The sequence below is a fragment of the Canis lupus genome, chromosome 8 (assembly GCF_048164855.1).
Source record: "Canis lupus baileyi chromosome 8, mCanLup2.hap1, whole genome shotgun sequence".
Classification (NCBI taxonomy): Eukaryota; Metazoa; Chordata; class Mammalia; order Carnivora; family Canidae; genus Canis; species Canis lupus.
The window spans coordinates 15,197,014-15,221,241 of record NC_132845.1 but is presented as its reverse complement, the minus strand read 5'-3'; the positions used below and the strand labels follow the sequence as shown (position 1 = coordinate 15,221,241).

The 24,228-nt window shown below is 37.1% G+C and overlaps 1 protein-coding gene across 12 annotated transcripts in view; it reads left to right on the top strand.

The window, feature by feature from the left end:
- The window catches only part of ZNHIT6 (zinc finger HIT-type containing 6), an 85,429-nt gene that overhangs the window by 45,664 nt on the left and 15,537 nt on the right, over nt 1-24,228 (top strand). For 2 of the 12 annotated variants that reach the window (XR_012034943.1, XR_012034937.1), the window contains exons 9-12: nt 7,734-7,858; nt 11,679-11,741; nt 13,984-14,104; nt 18,030-18,172. Coding sequence is in view for 4 of the 12 variants with exons in the window: in XM_072834331.1 (XP_072690432.1) it covers nt 7,734-7,858; nt 11,679-11,719 (166 nt within the window). In the remaining 8 variants the exon portion in view is untranslated. Of the gene's footprint in view, nt 1-7,733; nt 7,859-11,678; nt 12,730-13,405; nt 13,622-13,943; nt 16,529-17,951; nt 18,173-21,739; nt 21,865-24,228 lie in introns of those variants that run through there. The other 10 variants (XR_012034944.1, XR_012034940.1, XM_072834333.1 and 7 more) reach the window with 8 other exon arrangements.

The following is a 24,228-nucleotide window of genomic DNA, read 5'->3' as shown; positions in this document are numbered from 1 at the left end:
TGTCAGCTCAGGTCATAATCTCAGTATCATGAGATCCAGCCCCACACTGGGCTCTGCACGCAGTGTAGTTTGCTTGAGATTCTTTCCTCTTCCCTCAGTGGACATATTGTGCGTACTCCTTGTCCCTCAAATAAGTAAATAAATAAAATCTTTAAAATATATGTGTGTATATCTCACAAAAGTATCGTTTTCCAAAACTATTTTAACATATATAACAAAAAAAGTGTAAAGATCCTGAATAAGTTTTCCCAAACATAAAAAAATGTTTGCTGCAAGGGTGAGTTAAAAATCAGTGTTAAATCTAGAGGCAAGTAGGTATCTTTATGAAACACAATAAGTATTAATAACAAGCTCTTATCACATGCCTCCACTGTTTTTTGGTGCTTTGGTAAGCATTTTTTAATACATTATGATTATGTTACATTATACATGCATTATATGTTTTACATGTTGTTATAATTGCATAGAGAGCCCTGGCTGCAGCTTTGTAAACACCAAATGGTGGTACCTAGATCCAAACCTATGCCTGCCTGTCTCCCAATGCATTAGGATGTTTTCTGCAATATAGCACATGCCATAAATGAACATAATGCATGTTCTTAAATTATGTAAAACCCAGCCCCAGTTCTTTGTTACACCTTTCAGGATTGTTGATTATTTTTCAGAGTGAGAGCCGTGATCAAGTTGAGTACGTGCTCAAAATGGTATTAACCTTTGGCCACATTTTGGATCTAGACCCTAGAACAAGGGAAGCAAGAGATCATTGGAAGCAAGAGATCATTTGAAGACTAGAAAATGTTAGAGTCAATATGAAGAATGTCCATACATATAAAGGGAATACGTAGAGTGAGGTACTAAATATTTTTGTCAGAGAAGACATGTCCAGTGGGTTTTATGCGTGGCATACTGCTTGAAGCAGCTTTATGATAAGAACTGTAAACTTAGCTATAAGGAAGCTTAAGCTCAGCTAGTTGGCACAGCTGGGTTAGTATTTACAGGACAGATACAAGGACAACTATTAAAGTTTCAGTAGCTGTGAATTTGAGAATTTTAATTTGAGAGGCACAGAAGAGTAAATCTACAGTGATATGATGGTCAGATTGTTACTAGATTGTAAGTCTACAGTTTCCATAGTGAATGATTTCATTTCAAATATATACTATATTGACTACTGGTTACAGGAATTATGTGAAATATAAAACGAGAATTTTCTCTGAAAGCTTGGGAAACATTTAATTCTCAGTGTTAATGTACTAAATTTATACATTCTAGTTATATGATAATTTGTAACCAACTTTATATAGTCTTCATTGGGAATAATGACATGATTAGTTGACATTTCTAGGTGATTTCAGATATTATATTTTAGCCAAAGAGCTTCAACTTCCCCTCCAAGCAGACCTTTCTCTTTTAATTTTTTTATAAGTACCCAAACTATGAATTCTGTGTATATTCCCATATTTACTTTGCACTGAGTCCTGTGGACACTGTATCTATGTTGTACCTATACTTTCTTCTTGAAAAGCCTTCATCCTTCACCTCTAGTTCACAACTATTTTCCCAGTGCCTCGAACAGTGTCTGGTACAAGGCAGACCTTCAGTAAATATGAATTGGGTGAGGAATAAGTGAACAAGCGAACAGTAGAGTGAAGGAATTCAAGATCTGCTTTATAGCCCAACCCTGCATCTTCTTGTGTGACCCTAAGATACTTAATTTCTCAGGGCTTCATGGCCCTCAGCTGGAAAACAAAAGAAAGACTAGAGTAAGTTCTTGCCATTTTGAAAGTAATGTAATTCTGTGGTGTAATTAATTCATGAACTATTTAAATTTTTTTTTTCTTTTTTTAGATATTTATTCATGAGATAGAGAGAGGCAGAGACACAGGCAGAGGGAGAAGCAGGCTCCATGCAGGGAGCCTGACATGGGACTCTGTCCCAGGTCTCCAGGATCAGGCCCTGGGCTGAAGGTGGCACTAAACCACTGAGCCACCCGGGCTGCCCCCTATTTATTTAACGTTTAAGCAAAAGTTTACCTGAAGAAACTGATCATATTTTGCAAAGTGATACTTAAGAGTCTGTACTAATCATACGCTTACATTCAATTTAGTACCAGAAGAAAAATGTTTTCTTAATAAGAGTAAGACTAATTAAAATTCCCTATGTCAATTAGAAGAAAATACTTGAAGGAGGAGGGATTTTAAGAACCAGTTAAGAAAGAGTGGTAGCCAGGATTAGCAAATGAAGTGCCTAAATATTGAAGGCACTGGGCAACCTGAAAGAATATCTGCAGGTATGTAAGAAACAAGAGAAATTTTTTTTTTTTTAAAGATTTTATTTATTTACTTATTCATGAGAGACAGAGAGGCAGACATAGGCAGAGGGAGAAGCAGGCTCCGTGCTGGGAGCCCGATGTGGGACTTGATCCTGGGACTCCAGGATCACGCCCTGAGCCAAAGGGAGATGCCCAACCACTGAGCCACCCAGACATCCCCATAGCTTTAGATTTCTATCATGACACTTGTACCAATGAAATATGATAATTATTTTTTGACTAGTACTCTCAATAAACTGTCTTTGAACTTCTGTTACCTGGCAGACCACCTGTATGAGGTAAACACTAAGTAAATATTTGAGAAATCAATTGATGAATAAGTGTTTACATTTCCACATGCATTAATTGTAATAAAGTACGTACTATATCTCTACAAGTTAGGAAGCTTAAGCTCTGAGAAATTGACCTACCAAAAAGAAACCAATTCACAGTTACAAAGCCAGGATTTGGACTTAGGTCTGTCTGCAAGATCATGCTTTTTCTACTTCCTAGTCTTGTCATAGATCATGAACATAATTCCTGCCCAGTATGTCAATTCCCTTCTAGAGGTGCTTTAGTATAAAAAATATTTGGAGTATAAAATCTTATTACTGATACTAGTTAGACAAGTTCCACTTCGGGAACATTTTCATCTGTTAAATTCACTTATTTAATCTTTACAAGCTAGTTGTTGACTAGATAACTTTTCCATCCTTATACTGATGAAGAAAATGGAGTACCCTTGAGGAGTCACAGATCTTTTTTTTTTTTAAGATTTTATTTATTTATTCATGAGAAACAGAGAGAGAGGCAGAGACATAGGAAGAGGGAGAAGCAGGCCCGATGTGGGACTAGATCCCAGAACTCTGGGATCACATCCTAAGCCAAAGGTAGACCCTCAACCCTCAGCCACTGAGCCACCCCGGTGTCCTTTTTTTTTTTTTTTTTTTTTTTTTAAGATTTTAGAAGAGTCATAGATCTTAAGGACCTTGAGATCAAATGAACAAATGGCAAGTAGAACAAATAAGAGCCTTGTAAGACCCTCCTTAAATTTTTAAGATATGTAATTGGTCACTTTATTTTACCACATCCCATAGGTTTCATACCATGGATAGACTAGAATCATTTACCATTACAGTTACAAACTGCTGAGCTTTCTGAATGAGGAGGCATATGTCTGTACTACCCAACTCATGATTGGTGCCCCATATCAAATTATTAAATTTAGAGAATTATTAAATTTAGAGAATACTCATACTATTAAATGCCAAGCATTTAATCCTTGGCAACTTTAGGAGGGGAAAGGGAGATGATCTCGGGTGTCATTGATCAGATGGGAAATAAAGTGGTTTGTGACTTTTTAAAATTCTGTCTTCTTTTGAGTTAGGAGAAATTTCTTAAAATCCTAATTTGCAAATAAAATAGAGGAAAAAGTTTGAGAACTTGGCCAGTTTCTTTGAAAGTTAGTAACAGAGCCAAAATTAAAAGCATACCCTTGACTATGAAGACAACTTTTATTTATATAATGTCAATCACTGTAACACCTGTTTAGCCTACTGAGCCATGCTGCCCTTATAATGCCCCTGTAAAGCTGCCTGGAGCAGGGTCAGCTAGCAAGCCTGTGAGGGTGAGCAAGTGAAATAACAAGAGGAAATGTCTGAGAGGGTCCCTAAGGGTAAAAAAAAAAAAAAAAAAAGACAAATGTTGGTGTCTTAATTCTTCCAAACCTAATTTGTTTGTCTTATGGTAGCAGAACCATTCTACTAATGGGAACTCCAGAGTTTGAGAAAATTTCAAACAGATAAAGCTGCCCCTTAGATTCAGTAACTTAATGGCTTGCAAAAGAGCTAAGGCCTAAATGTTTTAGGCTGTGCCAAGCTGGACTCTACGGGTAATAGAAATAGATAATAAGGATAATAGAAATAGAAACATTCAAAGTACTTTTAGCCTTCTAGAAGTAAATGTGATCTAAAATACTACTTTTGAAAGTTGTAATTCTATATTTAAGATGTAAAATGTATAAAAAGGCAAATATGTGTTTCTGTGCTTACATAGTAAGTGCCATTCTCTGTTACTCTGAAGAAGTTCAATGACTGTCCTGAACTAAAGTTTCTATCAGAATGTGTTTTATTTTAGGTAAACACAAATGTAAAACTTTGTTCATGGCTTAAGTAAATGAGCGAACAGTTTCTGTGTTTTATCATTTAATCGGCCCCTACCCAATAACTCTCTGAAGTGATACTGTCATTCTCTCCATTTCCAAGCGTGGAAACTGGGGATCAAAGAAGTAACATAACTTGTCCAGAATCATAGACCAGTAAATGATGGTGCCAGGACTTTAACTCAAAGCATTAGACCCCAAACCCAAGCAGCCAGTAAAAGTTGCTGCTTCAATTAACTACAAGTTACAAAATGTTACCCCGCATGCATGTGATAGCTTTTCTTTATAAACAGTTCACACAATTTTCTTTTTAAAAATATGGGCAAATTTTAATGGTAGAACCACTAGTAGTAGAAAAATCAAAGAAATTCAGGATTTCACCTAAAAGGTTATCTAGTAAAGTCCAACCTCTTTTAACTGGAAAGCTGAAGCCTAGAAGCTTCCTGACACTGAATAGCAATATTGCTGTGATTAGAAGTTTGCAACATTTTAGGGTAAACACTAAGTAAAAATCAGTGGTTCTAATGAAAACCATACAACGTACCAGATTTTCACTGTGTTTGAATAAAATACTTTTTAAATAAACCATTTTAAGTTCTTATAAATTTTTGCATCCTAAGTGCTTTGTAAAAAGTAGAAAGAAAAGGTCCTGCTATACACATAAAACAGGGACCAAAATTTTTTTTAATTAAACAAATAAAATCATTGTAGTTTTAAGATTGAAGTAACTTACAATTTATTACATTGGTAATTTTCAATTATCCAGAGATGTTTCTCTGCTGGGAACATATTTTATACTGTATCAGCAAGAATAGTAGGCTTATAGTTACCATGTGGCTTTTGAATAATTTTTTTTTAATTCAGCTTTGGAAATCTAGAAAAACCTAATGAAGATTTAATATTAAGAAAAGAACAAATTACTTAAAACATTAAATCTACACTGAAAATTATCAAAACAAATGAGTAGAAAACATTCCCTTATTTGTGTAATGTCTTTCAGTAGAATTCTTATGATTCAGTTTAAAAAACACATAAGTTACTGCAAGTGTTTATAAGATACTACTTGAAAATTTCCTATTTGAAAATTCAAGCCTTATTTTCTACTAAGAAAAATTTGGTTATATCCGTTTTATATTTTACTTTAAAAGTTAATCTTATACTTTGATATCTAATTCAATCTCATTTTTCTCTTATGTATAATTATTGCTAACTAAAAAAAAAAAAAAAAACACTGCTTATTTCAAAGGGAAATAATGTTTAAAAGATGTGAAGCATTTAATCCTTGAATGCTGGAACCACTTTTAAAGTATTGTAAGCACATCTGTGTTACATTACAGAGGGAAAAGAATGTATGCATTCCATGGCCTATGGGCACTAGGGTGGCTGGTTTAGGAAAACTGAGTATTTGGCATTTCAAGTTTTTTTCAACATAAAAAATTTTCTGTAATTCTAAAATGAAGAATTGAATTCCAGAGGTGGAGCATGTGGTCAGGCAAACGTAAGTCAAGTACATTTGTTCTCTCACTTGTCACCTAATTCTGAAAAAGTAATCAGTTTCTATAGGGGGCTTGTCTTTGCATTTCATTAAGCACTTGTTTTCCCGTATTTGGAAAGTATTCTATGGGACAAACTTGCAGAGAAATCACTACACCAGGAGTTCTTCCTAAGTGCCTGAATGTCCCAGTCAGCTGTGAGTTATGGTGCAAATAACCTATTACTAATAAGGAAATACCAAAGTTTGTAAATGATTTACTCTTAACAAAATTACAGCAGATTCAAATGTTTTCCGGTGATAACCTCATTCTTGATCACTTGTATTCCAGTGAGCTTTCTTGAGTGGGAGGGAAAAGGATGGCGTTACAGCTGTCAGGCTGGGTATCCCTTAGGATGTGCATTTTGCATGTGAATATAATCTGTAATTGGTGGAGATGGAAGAAAAAAGTTGGAGAATTAGGACTACATTGGTGGACATGTTCTCAACTTTTCCTCTTTAACGTGACATGATATTCACATGCCAACACATTCCCATATGCAACTCCTAGTGAGCTAGCTGAAATTCTGTCCTTTTCTCTGCTACCCAGAGAAAGGGGAAGGAATCTTAGGGGAATACATCTTTAATCAACTAAAAAAAAAATCTTATATTTAAGTAATGACTTGAGAGTTTCCTACCTTAAGGAACATTAGCATCTAATTACCTATGACACATTTGACAGCTATGTCATGATACCATGACTGATAAACTCCATATTCCTTAAATTTCCAGAAATTCAAGCCTGTTTTTTGTTTTTTATTTTTTAATTTTAAAATAAAGGAAGGCCAAATTTAATTGTATGGCAAAGTAAATTTCTAGAAACTATTTATAATTAGAATTAACTTTTTACAAAGATATTTGTAGCCAGTTATTTTAACACTGTATATTACTGGAAATTCTCATAGGATAGTTTTTTGTTTTTCTTTTAAGGCTCAAACTAAATATATTTGGGAAATTTGAATTTTGAACTAGTCATTGCTAGTCATTGCCTGATCCAAGAATTCATGACACATTAAACAGTAGATAGGGATCCCTGGGTGGCTCATCAGTTTAGCACCTGCCTTTGGCCCAGGGCATGACCCTGGAGACCTGGAATCGAGTCCCAATCAGGCTCCCTGAATGGAGCCTGCTTCTCCCTCTGCCTGTGTCTCTGCCTCTCTCTCTGTCTCTCATGAATAAATAAATAAAATCTATAAATAAATAAACAAACAAACGGTAGATATTGGGGCACCTGGGTGGCTCATTTAAGTGTCTGCCTTCAGCTCAGGTCATGATCTCAGAGTCCTGGGATCAAACCCTATATCTGACTCCCTCCTTAGTGGAGGGTGGGCTTTTGCCTCTGCTCCTCCCCTCTGCTTATATTCCCTCTCTGGCTCTGGCTCCGTCTCTCTCTCTCAAATAAATAAATAAAATATTTTAAAAATAAATCATAGATACTATATAAAAGTCTTTATTCCTTGATCTGAAAATGATTTCTTCTAAAACTTTTCTAAAGTCAAAGTAATTTATCTGCTCTTGATTTAGTTTTAGAACGTGTATAATAATAGCACTTTTACCTGGTTTTCTTAGAGGTATTAAACTTAGTTTATTGTAAGGAAATAAATATTGAATTAATGTCATTAACATTTAAAAAAAATTTAATGTACAGGACTCTGATATATTTTATTTATGAGTAACTTTGAATCGTAAAGGTGTTTTTTATTTTTGTTTTGCTTTTTTTTTTTTGTAAGGTACTATGAACTGGATCCTTGCAAAAGTCTCCGTGACAATTTGAGGAACAAAGTGATCATTGAGTATCCAACATTACATGTGGTATTAAAAGAAGCCAGTCATGATATGGAAGTTCTTCACCAAGGTAAATGTCAAGTTGTTCCTATAATGCTTAGAATGACTCTAGTGAACCTGAGCAATTACATGACTGTCTTTATTTCTATATGTATCTGCTTTCCCACTATATGTACACCCTTAACTGAATTTGCTCTATAGGTAGCTATAGTTAATGTAAAGAATTAAATGAATGAGCTGCTAATTCTCTCATGTTTGAGAACACATAGTTTGTAATATCAATTTAAAAAAAATAAGTTTGAATAGCTATAAAAGAACTTTTTTTTTGCTTTGAGTTCCATATGTGTGTGTCTTTTTAAAGCTAATAATAGCCTTTAAGTAACAGTCTGTCCAATATCAGATAAATTTACTACCTAGTTAAAACTCTTTACTTAGAGATTCCTAAAATGAGGGATTATAAAACATTTTTAGAGTCTCACCATATAGAAAGGAATAATGTTTGAAAGAACATCATGTTTAAAATGTCATTGACTTGACCTTTGTCTCCTTTTTCTTAACACACTGGTTTTATTTTCCTTGATATTTGTTTCTTTGGCTATATTCCTCCCATTTTAGTGATTCTTTAAAAGTATATACTTATCACTCTTTGGTGAGTAGTGGAGTTGGAAGTATTAAAACTAGAAATGGTATATGTAAAAGTTCAGTATATAAAATGACTTATCCATATTTGCAACTACTGATTAAAATAAGCTTCTTGTGTTTCTGAATGCAAATTCTAGAGGATGTGAGTAAAATTCAGAAATTACATTTTAAAAGGGAGAGAGGTGGCTCAACTCAGAACCATTAGATAGCACTTCTAGCTAAGAATAATAGTTATAGGCCAACTTTCATTGTAACAGTCTCCAGACAACCAGTGAATCCTTGGATGGATGGAAATTATTTCTTAAATAATATTATTTGAAACATGTGGTTTGGATTTTATTGTTACACCAGCAATATAAGCTGAAATAATCAGTAACCTTTGTTTTAAGGTGTTCTCTTACATGTATATAATAGGTGTTTATTCCTGGTTAAAAGTGAATAGGAGAAATTTTTTTTTCAAAGTGACCGAAATTTTGTCAGCATTAAAATTTGAAACTAGAATTTTAGCTAGCAAACATGAAGTTTCTAATAATCAATTATGGGCCTCTAAATCTTTAGGTTAATTCTTGAATTTATATTTTTCACAATTTGAGAATATCTGATTTTATTTTCTCAAATTATAAGTGTGTTGTAAATGACCAGGTTTAGTTTTTTTTTTTTTTTTTTTTTAAAGCTTTGTAAAACCTTACTTTTTCCTTAATATAATTCACATAGCTCTCTAAATGTTGGTTTCAGGGAAAGTTGTTTAGTAATGTGGGTTACTAGCCAGGGCAAACACGTCTGTGTAAATAAACAGAGCACACAGCTCCTCTTTCACCTTGTTTAGGAATGCACACTGAAGGAAGGCTTCCTGTAATGAAGCAAAATGAAAAGGCTACTTTTGTAGTGTACTTGGAACCTGATTAAGTAAAATTTGCTATTTTTTGGTGGGTATATGATATTTGACTTATTTACAGGAAGACAAGTGACTAGTGCTTTCAGGATAGAGGATCATTTAGAGCTACTGTGGCAAAATACTTAAAGAAGGTCTGACAGGATTTTAAGAACCATACAAGTGTTGTCACATCATAAATACACACACTTTAAAAATAATGCCAGGTCTTTTGTACGTGCATTTCTTTGTGTGAGCACTTCAAGGTATCAGTTTCTTTGTACATTCTCACAGTTTGGGATATTCTGCAGGGTGGTCCCTTAATGCAGGAGGAGAGTTATATAAGAACAGGGCATTTTCTTTGGAAAGCCTTGAAATTCCTTCTCTCTCCGGAGGTAGAAATGTTGGATTTTGATCTTGAGTTCATAGCACAAGGTGTCTCTCTTCTAGTTTGGGTAAAATGTGTTTCTGGGCTGGCATTCAGTAGTTTTCACACTTGATCATTGTTACAATGTTTGTTATGGTTGTAGATTGCCATAACTTTTTTTCAAAGGTCTGCCAATATTGATGGGCAATAGGCAAGTTTTGTTTGTTTGCTTTTTGCTTTTTAAGGATTATAAAATGTTGACTATAAAAGGTTGAGCAGTTAAGGTAGTTCAATGGAATGAAAATGTGGAGTGCTAATCACCCATCTTGTATTAGTTCAGTGGGAGGTGCTCAGAATGGTGTTACTTGCTTCACGGGTCCCTATTTACCAAAGTTAGCTAGTGGATTTAAATGACTTGAGAGCATGCTGCATTTCAGTCTAAGAAAAAAAGAATGGAGTGCCATTAAAAGAAGAAAACAGGCAACTTCAGGAAGCATAGAAAGGGAAGCATTTCCCCCAAACTCAGTAGTACAAAGTTCTGTTAATTTAAAAATATCAGAGAAATGTATTTTTCCACTGTTATAACTCAGTCGAGAATATCTCTGCTCGGGGCGGTAATATCTCTGCTTTTTGAAAAGGAATCCAACCCAAAACTAATGACTTGAATTAGTGAAAATACATAGCATAGGAGCTACTCATGCATATCCTTTCATCCATTCTCCCTCCCTCTCTCCTCCCCTCATTCCTCCTTATCCCCCTTTTTCTTCCTCTCTTTCATTGTGTGTGTCACATACTGGGATGGGGAGATGGGGATGGATCTCCAGCACAAGAACACCCATGTAAACTTTAGTGTGCAATAGGTGCTATAATAAAATTTGTATAAATTGCAAAGAAAGCCAGAGGAGAAACAACTGACTTATATTATCATGGAGATGCTTGAGGGACTCTGATAGAGTTTATATAAAATTCCACAAAGATCAGGACTCTATCTTGGATTGACCCTGTTTCAATACTTCACTCATGAAAAAGGATTCAGTAAACATTTTGGTTACTGGGACAATCTTTTTTTTTTTTTTTTTTTTTTACTGGGACAATCTTAAATCTAGGTACCATTGACCAAGAAACTTGGCAGTTGAATATGAGGCAAGATCTAGGTATATGATTCTAGCATCTGCTCTTACTAAGCTGTGGGTCCTTGAGCATTCACTGCCACTGAGCTTTAGTTCCCTTATCTACACTATGGAAATAAATTGCTATAATCCTGAAGCAAAACAATCCGTATTTTAGCCTTAATTTTCATAGTGTTTTAATGTATTACTTCTTTTTAGCTTCATTATGCAATGAAACAGAGCTGTTACTCTGGGTCCCATTTTGCTGAATAAAAAACAAAGTGACTTGTATTCATACTGATTCAGCAAACAGGCTACACTGGGAGGTCAAATACAAAGAGGAAAGATCTAGTCTCTATCCTTAAGGAACTCTCAGTTTAGTAGGTGAATCATAGTCTTGCTTGCTCCAGTTAGGACAGCTCCTTTAAAGGAGCTCCATTTCTGCTCTAAGTTATCTTTCCTATGAAAGGAAGGAGATGGCGATTAGCTAGTCTTCTCAGCCCACATTCACTCAGCATATACTGACCCTCAATTTTAAGTTAAAAAAAAAAATTATGGAAAAACTTATTCCAACCACACTTGGCCAGCCTATGTGATAATAGTGATCTCTTCAGTAGTACGAATATGGGATCATAACCACACTGTGAAGTGACCATTCCCAAGTCTTCCACAGAGTCAGGAAGGATGTTGCCTCACAAAATATAATTGCCACTCTCAGACATCGTTTCTTTATTGTGGCCAGAACTGTATATCCCTGCTGCCTGGAACATGACATGGTTTGCCTGTCCTATGAGCAGTGCTGTTGGTATGCATCAGAAGGGAAGAGAGAAGAAGGAAAAACAGAACAAGCTAAACAGAAACAGTATAAACACTTGACTGTATGTTTACTTATTTTTTTCAGTGAAAAGTGAATCTACCAAGAACATTGGCAATGAAAATTGAGCACTTCTTCTGGAGGAAGAAGGTGAAAATTCCCAGACAATTGCAGAGGACTGTGCATTGACTAGCTGTTGGATGACTGGGATATTGTCAGTGGGTGGTTGAAATTTTTTGTTTCTCTGAGAGTAATTAAACAATCTAAATAATTTAACAATTATTGTTTAAGTAATTAAACAATCTAAAAAAAGTTCTTTTAAAAGATGAATTTTCTAGCCTCTTGAATTGACTTGTAAGGCCCTTATTCCTAGTAATAACCCGTTTTCTTCACCTGACCAGGATAGTGCTTATTTTAGTTAGGCCCAGGGTTTTAATATGCTTAATTCTGTAGGCTGAAAACTTTGTTACTTTGATGCAAGACCAAACCCAAGGATCACCTGTGTCATCCACAAAGTTGGCACTTCATTGGTGGAACCTCACTAAACATAAAGGCCGTGTGACACACCTGTAGCCACAGGAGGACTGATAGATCAATTGCCCATTCTTGTCTTTAGGGTTTATTTGTAATTTATCCTCTTAAGATGACAGAGTGGGTCTTTTTTACTTGGGTAGCATCCAGTACAGTGTCACATGTAAAGGATAAGTAAATACTATCAACTACTACTACTTATATTCAGTTCACAAAATCAATGGCTTCTCATTGCTTGAACCATCGGTGCTCACCAATTTGGCTCTCCTTGTTTGCACAGTGAACTGTGTCTTATTATGAATTCTGTGCCTTTCATCCTGTTCCCATTCCACTCTCCTCATTACCACACAGGGATGTTGTGATGAGCAGTTTTATGCTGTTTTGAAACATCTAGCAATAACTAAAGAAAGAAACACTTGGAACTCTTCAAAGTGTTACTGGAATGTATATGTGCATTTATGTATATACATGGCTTAATTTATACCTTATGGCAGCTCTGTATACATTATGATCTCACATATTAAAATTAAAGTTTCCTAGTTTTATTGGAATTTATACAGTTATGAAATTGCAGTATGGCTATAAAAAAGTAAAAGATTATTACATCTGTGTTGCATCTGTGTACTTAATGGTTAAGAAAACAATGATAAAATGGGACATTGGTGAATTCGCTTTTAGTTTATAATTGGAATAAGTTTTAGACCAAAGGAAGCCAGAGGCATTAATTAAAGAGGCTTGAGAAAAATAGAAATACGAACTAATAGGAGAAACTTGTAGAACACAAATATCTGTAACCTGGGGATCAGAACTGGAGAAGTGAATCCAAAGACAATAATGCCACAAGGACCCTTCATGTAAAAGTAATAGTGGAACTGTGATTTATAGAAAATAAGGCCTGGCAATTTGAAAAATAGGAATACTTCCTAAAGCAACTTCAGGAATCTTCCTCATACACTGAAAGGTTTGTGTAGAATTATCTTTTTCAAAGTATTTCTGGGGATTTTCAAAGGATTTATATTTAATCTAGATGTGAAATTTGTTTTCTCAAAACAGGCAAGAAATAGGATGAATTGGATCAAATGTGTCACAGAAGTTTTATTGGGAAAAGCGGGAAAGTATACAACAGGAGCATATGATCTGAATATCAGAATGGAGAGCAATTTCCTGATAGTGAAATCTGTTATGACATAGTGCCATTTCCAAGAAAAGTATTGAGTTGCATGTCTTCTAGAATTTTATTTATTTATTTAAAAGATTTATTTATTTATTTATGAGAGACACAGAGAGAAGAGGCAGAGACACATGGAGAAGCAGGCTCCATGCAGGGAGCCCAACGTGGGACTCAATCCCATGTCTCCAGGATCAGGCCCTGGGCTGAAGGCGGCGCTAAACTACTGAGCCACCTGGGCTGCCATGTCTTCTAGAATTTAAATTGAAAACTGGACAACTAAAGGATATATCCTGTCCACCCCATCCCCTATCCTCACCCCCCTGCCCAGGTGAAAAATGAAACGGGGAAAAGTCTGCACACTGCAATGCAGCTTTGCCATCCCTGTAGTCTAGAATTCTGTGAGATTTTCCAATTACAGACTGTTCCTTGGGAAAGAATTTAGCGTAGTTCCCTTAAATATAACTATCAGCTCATTTGATTTATATACCCCACAGGATTTACAATAAACATGTTTGAGTGAATAACCAGGATAACTACTTGGAGGGAGTGAAGTTGGAATAATTCACTGAGAGCCCTAGAAGTTCATAGTATTAAGACTCAATTTCTTTTCTTTTCTTTTTTTTCCTTTTTTTTTTTTTTTTTTTTTTGAGGCCCTCTCCATTTGGATTCTTGACAAATTTGGATGAATAGACAAATTCCCTGACCCATGTTAAGTTCAACATCCTGCATTTTGTTCACGAATCACATTTTAAAAGGAGGAAGAGCTTCACCTGGCCTTCTTTATTTTTTAAGCAATGATTTCAAAGGCAAGGTAGGCCTTTCATAATTGCTAATTATTGTATATGGGATTAGTAGCCGTAAATTACAGTAAACAAAGCTTGCACCTGTTCATACTATAAATAGGAGTTAAGAAGAGTTAGTATAATAGATATTTAAGATTCCAAAGTGTAGTTGAGCCAATTTGTTTCCCTGTAGCAAGTAGTGCAATTCAGGTTTCAGGGTGTATAATAAAATGTTAAACTCATAACTCTAATACCAACAGTTTTCTTTATACATTTGGTTTAATTTGGTTAATTATGTGCACTGATTTCATATTCGTCATTAAGTTTTAAGTAAAGATACCTAGCCTACTTTTATTTAATCATATACTACTGTGTTAAAATTTATTTTCAAGTAGATGTTGTATACTTTTGATTATTAACCAGTTGTTCTTCAGTTGCAAGTAACAGAAACTCAGATTAGCATAAGCACGAATGGCAACTTACTGGCTCATATACAAGGAAGTCCAGGCATGACTTGGTCTAAACACCCTAGGAAGCCATCTTTCCATCTACTTGTGTTTCTCTGGGTTGGTTTGTGTTTTGCTAGATTGCTTTTCTCTTTCAGGCCGATTTTCTCTTTGGGGAAAAGAGGCAGTGAGGTGAGAATGGTAGATGGCAGCCATTGACAATATCAACTTAAATCATCATAACCAAAGCATGGCAACAAGTTATGTAAAATTTGGGAAAGAACTTTGATTTTGCCCACATTTCATCACATTCTGTCCTGAAAGGAGTTACCCCAGAGGAAAAGGAAATTATCAGGAAAAGGAAGAGGGTAGGGAGCAGAAGAGGCAAGATGGTTGCTGAGAATACAAAACTGATGTCCATTGTACCCTCTTTGAGTTGGAGTAGCAAGAGTTTTCTGATTTGAAATAACATGAGTAAAATTCAAAACTAACCTATAAGCCCCTCATTGGCTTTACATAGAGATTTTAGTTCCTACTTGATGCTATTATTACTGCTTTGAGTTGCCATTATAGAGTTTTAAAAATTACTAATGTGTATTAATAGCTTACAAAATACCAAGCATTATCTATCCCTAGCCCTTTATATACTTGGATCAACATTTAAGATTTCTTCACAACAGTCCAGTGAAGTAGATGTGACAGGAAAGCCCTACAGTAAGTGGGATACAAAACATCTAGTAACATGAAATGGGTTTGCATTATTACAGGCTGAAAGGTATGACAGACTGAGTTGGTACAACTAACTGTCCAGGATTCCTGGTGTCTAACAGTAGAGTCCTGAGTCCATTCTGTAGTTTGCCACCATATGGTAGCAGATGTCCACTCAGGTTAAAATATTGATGGGACAATTGTGAGTCCTATATCTGACTTGTACTTCTAGGATAACAGAGTGAGTCCAGCAATCTGGATGCCAGTCAATGCCTGTTTCATCATCCTTATCTGAAATTAATCCACCCTGTTTCCTCACTCTCAGAGACAGCCTGCTGCTTCCGTTCCCAACTTCACCTCCCCTCTCCTTATTCTTCACCTTTACCAAGAGTTAAGAATTTGAGCCCACCTGCCACTTGTGAACAGGGGCTAGATGAAGAATAAAAATGGCCGTGTTGACAGCATTACTGACAGGATTTACTATAAATCTATTTTACAGATGAAAAATCCAAGCACTGAGGTTAAAGCTTACTCTTAGGTCAGATAGCTAAATGATAAATGATGAAGCTTGAATATTTTCCTTCTAGTCTTGAAGGCCAAACCTATAGTTGATACTTGCATGAGAAGATAAGCACAGTTACTGGCATGAAGTAAGCCCTCAATAAAGGGTTGGGCATTGAGATGAAGTGGGAGGAATAGGAAAGCTCTCTAGGTTAAAAAAAAAAATTTATAAAAAGTTTGAGTTTTTATAGATCTCTTTCAACCTATAGCAAAATCTCTAATAGGATAATATTAATAACTAAAAACGTAGAACTTAGCATGAGCAAGGCACCATTATAAATATAACTACCAGCTGTTGTATCCTCTCAATCCTGTGAGGTAGGTACTGCTGTATTTTTTTGAACCTAAAATGTCATTAATAATAAGATATTTTATCTTATAACTAAGAAAAAGTTGCTGCCAGTTAATGACATAATGCTTTTTAAACACTCAATTTAGACTGTTTATACTCATACAGAGCTCTTTTAGTCATTTTATTTCAGCAGATCTAACACTCCATCAATTTATAAGACACACCATTTTGTATACCACCAGGAACAAAAACATAGCTTAATTGTGTGACACATCCTATTTGGGTTGGTAAAATATGAAATAAGAGTGCAGAATTGATGTAATATGGTACTGAGACAAGTTTTTATATCACTCTGTGCTCATATAAAAAGAAAAACAAAGTGAAATTAACTGGGTAAGGCATTCCTAAAGCTTCGCATTAATCAGGACAGTGATTTGTGGACCAAATATTGAAAGGCTGCAGTTGTCCATTTGTGCCAGCAGAAACAACCACCAAGTCCACGTATGTGCAAACAGTGATAACTGCATCATGACTGTGGCCTGGCCAAAAGCTATTTTACAGCTAAAGATCTCAGAGATCTTAAAATATGGGCTCTACAGTCCCTTAAGCACAGTACCATCATCCCTATTTTGTAGGATATGGACAGAGAAACTGAGTTCCACAGGTCAGTCACATGGAGAGTAAATAAGTGAACCAGGATGCAAACCAAGGCCAGTTGGGCTTCAGAGGTCACATTCTTAACCTTTAGGTTACACAGCCTTCTGAGTGGGCTTGGTCTGAGTCATCAGGCTACCTTAACATTTCTTGGAAAAGGACAGTTTCTTTATAGTTTCTAAAACTGCTTTGCCTAGAGGTTTTTCTCTTCGATGATAGACAGCAGGCTGAGTTTCTCCTAGTACGTTTAGTTCCCCTCGGGTATCTCATCCAGGGTACTGACCTTTTCCGCTGGTTTGGATAAAAAAAACTTCAATCACTTGAGTTTGTTTGAAAGCATCTGTTAATGCTAATGCCAGTTTCTTTCATTGGATTCCAGGGTATTAGCATCAAGTCCGTTTTACTGGCTATTATGAATTGTGTCCTGCCGATTTGAGCACTGCTCAAAGTAGTTGCAGCAGACCCCAGGGAGCACTGCTCAAAGTAGTTGCAGCAGACCCCAGGGAGCGTGGCTCTCCCAAGACTCCCCGGGGAGGGGGCCAAAGGGGAAAGGACATAAGGGCACAAAGACAACTATTATTGATTGTCACGTTGACTTTATGTCAAGTTGCAGAAGGAACATGTGCTGGGCATGCTGGTGACTCTAGCTGAGAGCTATTGAGCATTGCCTCTGGACAGGACAGGCTTGGGGTCAGGCTTGGGAAAGTTAGGACAGCCACATGGGAGGAAGTATCAATTCAGGACCTGTGGGGAATCCAGAATGGCTTCAGAAGTGGAAATGGAATGGTTGGAGGAAATCCATGAAAAGAGCAGAGCAGACCAATGAAAGGCCATGTTATCAGGGAAATGTAAGTTTTAATTCTTAATTCCATAGAACTAAAGCCACTTCTCATGCTCTGAACTGTATAACCAAGGAGAGAAGTACATTAAGCCACTTGATTTTTAAAAGGAAATTTTCTATCTCCCTGGGGTAGGTAATGCAGGGACTATCGAATGGTGGTTTGGCTTTTAACTTCAGAAAGACTTCCCTTCTCCCAGGTTTCTGCTAAGCACTCAAAGTTATTTTTACTGTGAGAAGAGACTGTCACACCCCACCTCTTGGTATCATGATTTCTTTTGGCTCCTTAAACAGTTGATTCTAGTTTAAGTCCATATGGTATAAATCTGTGGTGCAAAGACAGTCCCGAAAGCCCAATAACTTCTTATTTTTCCTAGAGCCCTGTGGTCCTACTCTTGACTGCTGCTCTGTGTTCCTAAAGAAAAACAGTAGAGTCCAATCTCTGTGTTTTGAAGTTTCAGTGGCTGGTTAACCAGATGCTGTGATGCTGTGCTTCAGGGCCCCCGCCAACACAGAAGAGACAGCAACTTTTTCCATGTTCCTGACAGATTGGAAGGTGTTTTTTCACATTCTCTGCTTCAGATCTCTCCCTGGAAAGGTTGGTCAGTTGTTCAGCCAACATCTTTGGCCTCTGCAGCTAGTGCAGCTTAGAAGCCTGTAAATAGTTTCTGCCACATTTGGACCCTCACAAACAAAACTTCTAAGCATTGGAAATGGAAAACTTGAGGTAGCGAGGAGAGCCAAGTGAGAGCGGGCATCCAGTCCCCCAGGTAATGAATTGATAGGACTCTGTAAGAAGGAAGCCACTGTTCGTGGCTGACCTGTGTGTGGACAAAGGGAAAACATGATCCAGATGTTTTTTTTCTCACTTTCCTAAGTGGCAAGAGGAGCACTTGTAAGGTTTGGTTTGGTTTTCTTTCTAATCAGATTCTCTTTCCTACCAAACCTGGGTGCCCCTTAGGAGTGAGAGGGCAAGCAAGTTATTTCTCAGCTTATTTCACACATCAAAAAGCATTTGATTTGAAATTTATAATTTAGCCCATGCAGAAGTATTTCTTTATCATCTGTAATCTCCTACAGTCCCCTTTTGTCTTTCTCCAAAGAATAGTAATGAATCTAGAAAGCTTAGGCCAAGTGATGGTACAAGTATGGATTATATTAAAAGATATAGTAAAAATCAGTTGTTTGCTCCCTGACATGCATCCCCCTGGTAACCATACCTTGAGTTCCTCTGGGAAACTACTAGCTCCCCTTTTGTTCTCAGCCATCTGGTTTGGATGGGATTAAGCCCAACCCTAGCTCATGGGTGGGTTTTCATCAGCCTAAACAGATCAGAGTATTCCACTCCTCTGACCACATGTTTGATTCCAACTGTGCAGGTGGCCTAAGCTGGTACAATCTGAGGGAACTACAAAACAGGCAGGGCATGGACTCTCCCCTGCTGTAAAAATGTAAGGCTAAAAAGTGGGTTAGCGTGTTCTGCTACTGTAAGGAGAGCCAGTCTGAAGCCAAGCCATCTATCCCTGTGGAGTGTTGAATTGCACTAGCCAATACATTCCTTTTCTTTTTCCTTATTCAAGTATTTGTAAATTGGATTTTCTGTCAACTATATCAGAATTCGAAACCAGGAAATGAAGTGTGGCAAGTTATAGGCCCTTGATTATGGAATTGGCTGAATCAAGATAGTGAGGAGAGCCTCTGTCCTAGACTAGAGTGGTAGTAGGGACTACATTGGTCCATACAAGAAAAATAATCTTAACTTTCCCTTTAAGGACATTTTATGGCAGTTGCACACAGCACTTCTGTGACATTCCACTTAGGGAACTTGGCCATGTGGCCACAGCTACCTACAAGGAAATCTAAGAAAGTCTTTACACTGGGTGGCAATGTGATTAACTTAAAAGTTGTGGATCTTTTTTCTGAGGAGGAAAATTAAATGGGTATTGGAGGGTAAGGAACAGTCTTTACTATAGATGACCACTGGCAATTCTTGCTTTGTGGTACTGTAATAGTTGGTTTTTCCATTGTTAATATATATTGGGACCTTTAGTTCATATGTTTCCCTGAGATGCAACTTTAAGGGACTTGGACAAGAAGTTCAGGCTGTAGGATGTATTGATTATAAGTTGGAGCCTTTGTAAATCTTATAAGAAAGAAGAATTTACTTTGAAGCTAATGCCTCTAAAAACAAAGAAAGCATGAAATAGGGCCTTGCTATAAGAAATGCTTTCTGAAAAAAAAAAAAATGCTTTCTGCTGGTGATGGATCATCTAAGTAGACTGTGTGCAGTGGTCTGGATCCTTGATTGATGGAAAAGCCAGGTTCCTTCCTACATTTAGGTTCGTTTGAACAAAATAAGGAAGAAAGGAACAGTACAATAAAGACCTGGAATAAGTGTGATCTCCCAAGCCTCTTCTAGAATCCTCTTGTTATACCCTTCCAACCTGTCCAGAGGAACATCCATGCCTTTAGGAAAGATGCAGCTGGTGTGCAGCCTCCTAGCAAGCAGACAGTAGCTGTTCCTCTCCTCTCCAGGTCATTGCTCTGTATTGCCCCCAGAGGCCAATATGGAAGCAAAAGCCATTAACTACAGCCATCCCAACCTGTGCTCTAAATGAAAAGCTATTAATCAACTAGATATCTACTTTTATTACCAACCCATGGAATTGACCAGTGTATTAATCAGGGTTCTCCAAACAACCAAAGAGAGAGAGAGAGATTGATAAGAGAGAGAGAGAGAGAGATTGATTATACAGAACTGGTTCATGTGATTATGGAGTCTGGCAATTCCATATCTGCAAGATGAGGTAGCAAGCTAGAAACCCAGAAGAGCTGGTGTTTCAGTTCAAGTCTGAAGGAATGTACCAGTTCAAAGGTGGTCAAGAAGAGAAATTCTTACTCAGGGGAGGGTTAGCCTTTTTGTTCTTTTCAGGCCTTCAGCTTATTGGCTGTGACCTACCCGCACTGGGAGAGCAATCTGTTTTACTCAGTCTTCTAATTTAAATGTTAATCTTATCCAAAATAACCTTCACAGAAACATCTAGAATCATGCTTGCCCAAATATCTGAGCACTATGTGGCCCAGTCAAGTTGACACATAAAATTAACCATCACAACCAGAAACACATGGATGGAAGCCAACTAAAGTCATGAGGGATTTATATCACAGAGAAATCCCCAATGACAAAAATGATTGCCCAACCCCTAAATCAGTCCTCAGAGCCCCATCTCCCATCACGTGTACACTCTAATGTTACACCAACCAGCAGTGGCTGCTAAAGCTGTATAGTCCCCTGAGGAAGTTCTCTTGCAATAATAATGAACAAGGGGAGATCCTCTTGGAGAGTGGAATTGAGGCAACCCCAGAGCTTGACTTCACTGCAAGATAGGAATCTTTGCCATTTCTGTCCAAAAGATTGTAATATGTGTGAGGATTGAATGTTTTACATTTCTCCCCTCTGCAATTTGGAGTTTTTATTGCAGTTCTGTTTTGTCTCTCCTATTATACATAGGGTGTGGTTAAACTTACTATTTACCCACAGATCACTGAACCATGAAGAGTTACTTAACATGATTTGCACATTGACATAAATATTGGACTTGGATCTAGCGTTAGTGACTGGATAAATTTTTATATTATCTCCCTTTGGGAAGGGAATGTGGCCTGTATGTTTGGAAGCTGTGGGATAATGTTAGGTGGCCAGAGTTTGGAGTATCCAACAGTGCTTAGTCCTTCTATCTAATATCCCACATTTCCTTTACATTCTTAGCTGTCTCATTTGGCTGGGATTGATAACCCTCTACCCATTCCACCCTCTCAGCCAAAGTAATTGGTTCAGGAATGGGCATGGATTTTCATACCAGGGTGAGCCTCTGGATTTTTACTTGGTATGTTAGAACTCAGTCTCTCTTCCTCGTTGGATTAACTTTTATGGGGATGGGTACCCATTTATGGTGCTGCAAGGAGAGCCAGCCTGAGAGTCGAGCTAGAAGTGGAGTTGAGAGATGATCCTAGTAACATTTTCCTGTCATTCTGCAGTCTTTCTGGCATACTTGCCTCCCATTCACATCTACAACAGTAACAAATTTTCCCAAGTGACATATAGAATGTGAAGAAGGTCAAATAAGCACCTCTTGTTAGTGGTCTTGTCATCTTTTCTGAACAGCTCTCCTCTTTGGTCACCTCCAACATGTGTGATTCAAGTCTACAGAACCACAGAACCTTGGGATCTGACACCCAAAATGATCATAGAGATCAGCTAGTCCAGGGCCTCCCAAGGTGTCTCAGGAGGTAAGCAAGGTGATTTTTAGGTGACTCGTGAATATTTTTTATTTTCATAAATATAATTATTATGATGAATCTTAGTAAAATATAATTACCACTTTCACATCAAACCTGTGATTTCGCAGGTTTTATGTAACGCATTTACTGAAGGGGAAATTGAAGCTTTGAGAGATTAATAGCTTTCTTAGGGATTGCCCAGATGGTGAATGAAGGGTGAGAGATATTAAGTATGGAATCTTAAAACTGGGGAGGGATTCTGGAGATCATGGAGTCACTTCCACACTCTCACACACCTTCAATGTCAGAATTCCCTCCACAGCATCTCTCATATTCAGCCTCTATTTGAATATTCCCACAGATGGGAAGCTTATCACCAATTGAGGCGCATATTCCATTTTGGCAGTTCTGAGAGTTAGAAAACTTTCCCTTTACACTGAACCAAAATCAGCCCCTTGAAATTTCTTTCCAGTTCTTCCTTCTGAATCCACTCCCCAACTTGAAATGTTCAAGTCAGTTACTCTGCCCCCCCCCACTTCTCCCTCAACACATATGCACATGAATGCACACATGCATAGGTGCACATATGCACACGCACACACATACATTTCATGGAATGTGGTTTTGAATCATTCTGTCATTTTCTCATCATTCTTTTTTTATTTAACACTCAAATGTCTTTGTTGTTATTAAACCCACGTATCTAGAACATGATTTACTATATATGCAGCAAAACTAAACCAGAGTTATCCCACCCTTTATCCTGGACCTCATTCAGATAGCCACATCCCATGGCTGACCACTGAGAGACGGTGTCCATCTTTTCTTTTAACCATCACTCCATAGTCAACAGGCTGACTAACAGAACCTAAGTTCAAAATTTGTGATTTATTCTTACTCCTTTTCATTCTAGTGTGTTGAGTTATGTTTTTTGTTTGTTTTGAATCTTGAGTCTATCAGTGATTCATTAAATCTGGGAATACTAGAACCTTAACAAAAGTAGTTTGGGATACATAAAAATGTAGTGAATGAATAAAATGATAAATTTATAGAACCTAGTATCCAAGAGATTGATGTAGACTAAAAACATTAATGGGTATAACATAGATTAACATAGACTAATGAGCGATAAAAAGGTATTTAATACAGTGTCCTCACCATGCCTACCTAATGCCCCTGCTGGTCAATACCAGAGACAGAACATTGAGTTATACTACTTAAAGATCTCAACATGGAATTTCTTAATAGTTTCTCCCTGCTACAGAAATAAAACTGTCTTTGGCCTCTGGAAACTACTCTAGTATACTGATTAAAGGAACTAGTTTGAGAGTTAACTAGAACTGAGTTCAAACCATGACTCTATGGTTTACTAGTTATATAGCCTCTCACAAGCTATATAGCCTCTTTGAGCCTCAATTAACCAAGGAAACCATATGGTATCCATTTCAGGCTTATAAGAAGTATACACGATGCGACCATGTAGCATCTGGCACATGGTAAACTTTCAGTATACTGTGGCTATGATCGTTTTTAAATCTATTGATAAGCACATAAAGTAATAAGAAAAATTGAGAATAAAAATTAGCCCATGAAGTATGTCAATCAGGGTACTCTTAATTTGGTGAAGAAAATTCCTAACCCTCTTAGGGCTTCCATGTTGGAAGAAATGGAGCTTTGAGAGGTTCAGGGAGCAGCTTTGATGAAGGAACCAGCAGAAACCAGCTAGAGCAGTTTCCTTCACCAGTGGGCTAAACACAGTGCTATCTGGAAGGCACAGAGGTGTTTTGTCCATAAGGAGGCCACTCACTCTGAGTGTCACCTCTAGAGGCATCAGAGTCCTTCTAGACTTGCCTTCGTAAATGGCTTTGAGAGACTAAAGGAGTTTGGAGTGCAGAGACGCAATAAAAAGGTTGTTTCTCTTCCAGTGTATTTTTTTTTTTCAACTTGAGATTTGCCATCCTACCTGAACACAGTTTTCAATCTAAGAAGTTACTGGATGCATGTGTCTGGGCAAGCACAGGCTTCTAAGGATTGCACTTTCAAACACTGGCAGGACTTACCAGAGTTGGACGAGGGTAGCCTCATCTGATCTGAGGATTATTGTCAGGCAGGAGGGTTTTAAAAATTTAAATCCCAGTTTTTTAACACGCAGGAAAACACCTGGCTTCCTACCCTGTGAAATAGATGGCTTCAGTTGGCTTCCTTGGTTTGTGTTTTTTGGGTTTTTTTTTTTTAAGTTTTTAGATGTACTGGGTTTTTTTTTTCCCCCTTTATTGACAAAAGAGCAGTCAGTCCCTAGCTATTCATCTATTGGCCCCACTGTTAAGACTTGTAAAAGCTCCCAGATTTGTACATTCTGGTGACCCCATGATT